The 2,139-nt window shown below is 40.5% G+C and overlaps 1 protein-coding gene across 1 annotated transcript; it reads right to left on the bottom strand.

The window, feature by feature from the left end:
- Nucleotides 1-827: 827 nt before the first annotated feature.
- LOC142740272 (transcription factor Sox-3-B-like) lies at nt 828-1,739 on the bottom strand. The gene has a single exon (XM_075849870.1). It carries the CDS (start codon nt 1,737-1,739, stop codon nt 828-830), a length of 912 nt encoding a protein of 303 aa, XP_075705985.1.
- Nucleotides 1,740-2,139: the final 400 nt, after the last annotated feature.

Below are 2,139 nucleotides of genomic sequence, written 5' to 3'. Positions count from 1 at the left end.
ATAGGAGGCGAAGGCTTTTTTTCCCCACTTGCGGTTTTAAAAAAACATGCTCTTTCTTCCTGCGGTGCCGTCTCTCAGACCTCCCATTGAAATCAATGGGAGGCAGAAAAAGTGTTTGCTAAATTTTTTGCCCGGCAGAAAAACAGCGCCAAAAGAAAGTACAGGCAGGTCAAAAATCAGCTTTAAAATACCTGAAGGAATTTTGAGGCAGATTTTTTATTTTTTTTTCTGCCTGCAAAAACCCTGCGTGAACAGGGCCTAAGATGCCTTTAAAAAGATATACATACGTGTGATTTGTGCAACTTTGCCATTTTTTCAGATACAGCTTCTGTTTTCCAGGATACATAAAATCTGTATCAGTAATTTTTACTTTCTCAAAGTTGCACAAAAAACACGGTTTTAGAAGAAAAAAAAAAATGATCGAAACTTAAGTCTGGTTAGTCTTGGTTTACATGGCAGTTTAGTCAAAATAAGTCTTTTACATTTCAGATAAGGGCAAAAACCGTTGCAAGTATGAGCAAACACACAAGTGACGACAACTATGGTGTAAAAGCAGAGACCAATTTATAAAATGTAGAGATTCGCATAAAACTTCAGGTCATGGTTAGAAAAAAAAATAAAATGAATAAAACAGTTACATTTAAATGAGTTACACCATTAAAGATCCGGATTTTTAAAAGTCAATACTAGTTATGCTTTAAGTATCTTTGTGCAAACCTTGTCCATAGAATAAAAAAAAACTCCACACACTCTTTTAACCAAGTTTCATAGCATTTCAATGCACTTGTCACGCAAGTAAAGTCTTTCATTTGAAGATTCTTGGCATCTTAAGTTGGAGTTAAAGATGCATTTCCATCAACCCCAGTTCCCACTCCTTGGTAATGTTGATAGATATCGTGTAATCTTCTGTTATGGAGAGAGGATTGTTCACTTTGATCATCTCCTAGAGGCATGTAAATGCTTGCCTGATCTCGCACATCTCCAGAGCCTCTCTGAATGTTTGGGGTGATTGCAGGAGATGGGGAAAAGGATGCAATTTTGATCCCAGCCACCATATTTCCCATGGCCATAGTGGCTGCATTCCGCTGGTTGTATGGTGGGGTTAGATGATACATGGAGGATGAACTCATGTAGGCCTGAGCAGAAGGCATCATACGATTATATTGCAAGCCATTGAGGTCATACCTGGGCATTGGTGGGACTTGGGAACGGTTTAACCCAGGATGCTGCATGTAGCCAAGCTGCTCCTGTTTAAAAGCATAAGGGCTGTTTTGCCAGCTGCTCCAATGTGCAGAAGGGCCTGTCCTTCGTGCTACCCAATTAGTGCTAGATAATGGGTTAGCATCTGAAGCCATAAGATTCCCAGGTGAAGAATACCGCTCCCTTTTCTGGGGGGTCTTTAGCTTCTTTTTTGGCTTAAATTTGTAATCTGGATAATCCATCATGTGCTGAGCTCGCAGTCTTCTGGATTCATCTATGAAAGGCTTCTTTTCTGCATCACCAAGCCGTGTCCACTCTGCTCCTAACCTCTTGCTGATTTCACAGTTGTGTATTCTAGGATATTCCAGAATCATCTTTCTCCTCTGTGCTTTGGACCATAGGAAAAAAGCGTTCATGGGCTTCTTAACTCGGTCTGGAGTAGCAGTATTGCCTTTAGGAGGTGAAGGCACATCTTCCACAGTCTGATAGTTGGATTCCCACACAGGGCTTTTGATATTGGTTTCCAGCATGTTAGACATTGAGCAGCCGATTGAATCCCAGTCCAACCTCTGACCAACAACCTGACAACGCCCTTTGGAGCAATTTATAATTGTTTTAATGCTAATGACTTCAAATCAACCAATAACAGCCAAACCTTATGGTCCAGCCCAGCAACTTAAATTTCAGCACATGGTTAACTTTTTCCAAGCCAGAGCTGTATAATTATGCATAAGGGTTCATTCACACGTTGCGGTTGAGGCGCGGTTAGAACCGCATAGAAAAAAACTTATTTGAAAACCACATTCAGTTTTTCTACGATTTGGTGCGTTTTTCCATGCAGTTGCAGTACAAAACTAATAACAGATGTGTTTTATGCGGTTTTAATTGAACCTCAATTGCAACGTTTGAATGGAGCCTTAGGCCTAGTTCACAAGTAGC

Source organism: Rhinoderma darwinii, chromosome 1 (genome assembly GCF_050947455.1).
Source record: "Rhinoderma darwinii isolate aRhiDar2 chromosome 1, aRhiDar2.hap1, whole genome shotgun sequence".
NCBI classification, from domain to species: Eukaryota; Metazoa; Chordata; class Amphibia; order Anura; family Rhinodermatidae; genus Rhinoderma; species Rhinoderma darwinii.
The sequence above is the reverse complement of the archived record's forward strand: the minus strand, read 5'-3'. Positions and strand labels throughout refer to the sequence as shown.

Excerpts from the sequence above, each read along its gene's own strand:
- LOC142740272 (XM_075849870.1), bottom strand. The coding sequence starts at position 1,739 with ATGTCTAACATGCTGGAAACCAATATCAAAAGCCCTGTGTGGGAATCC.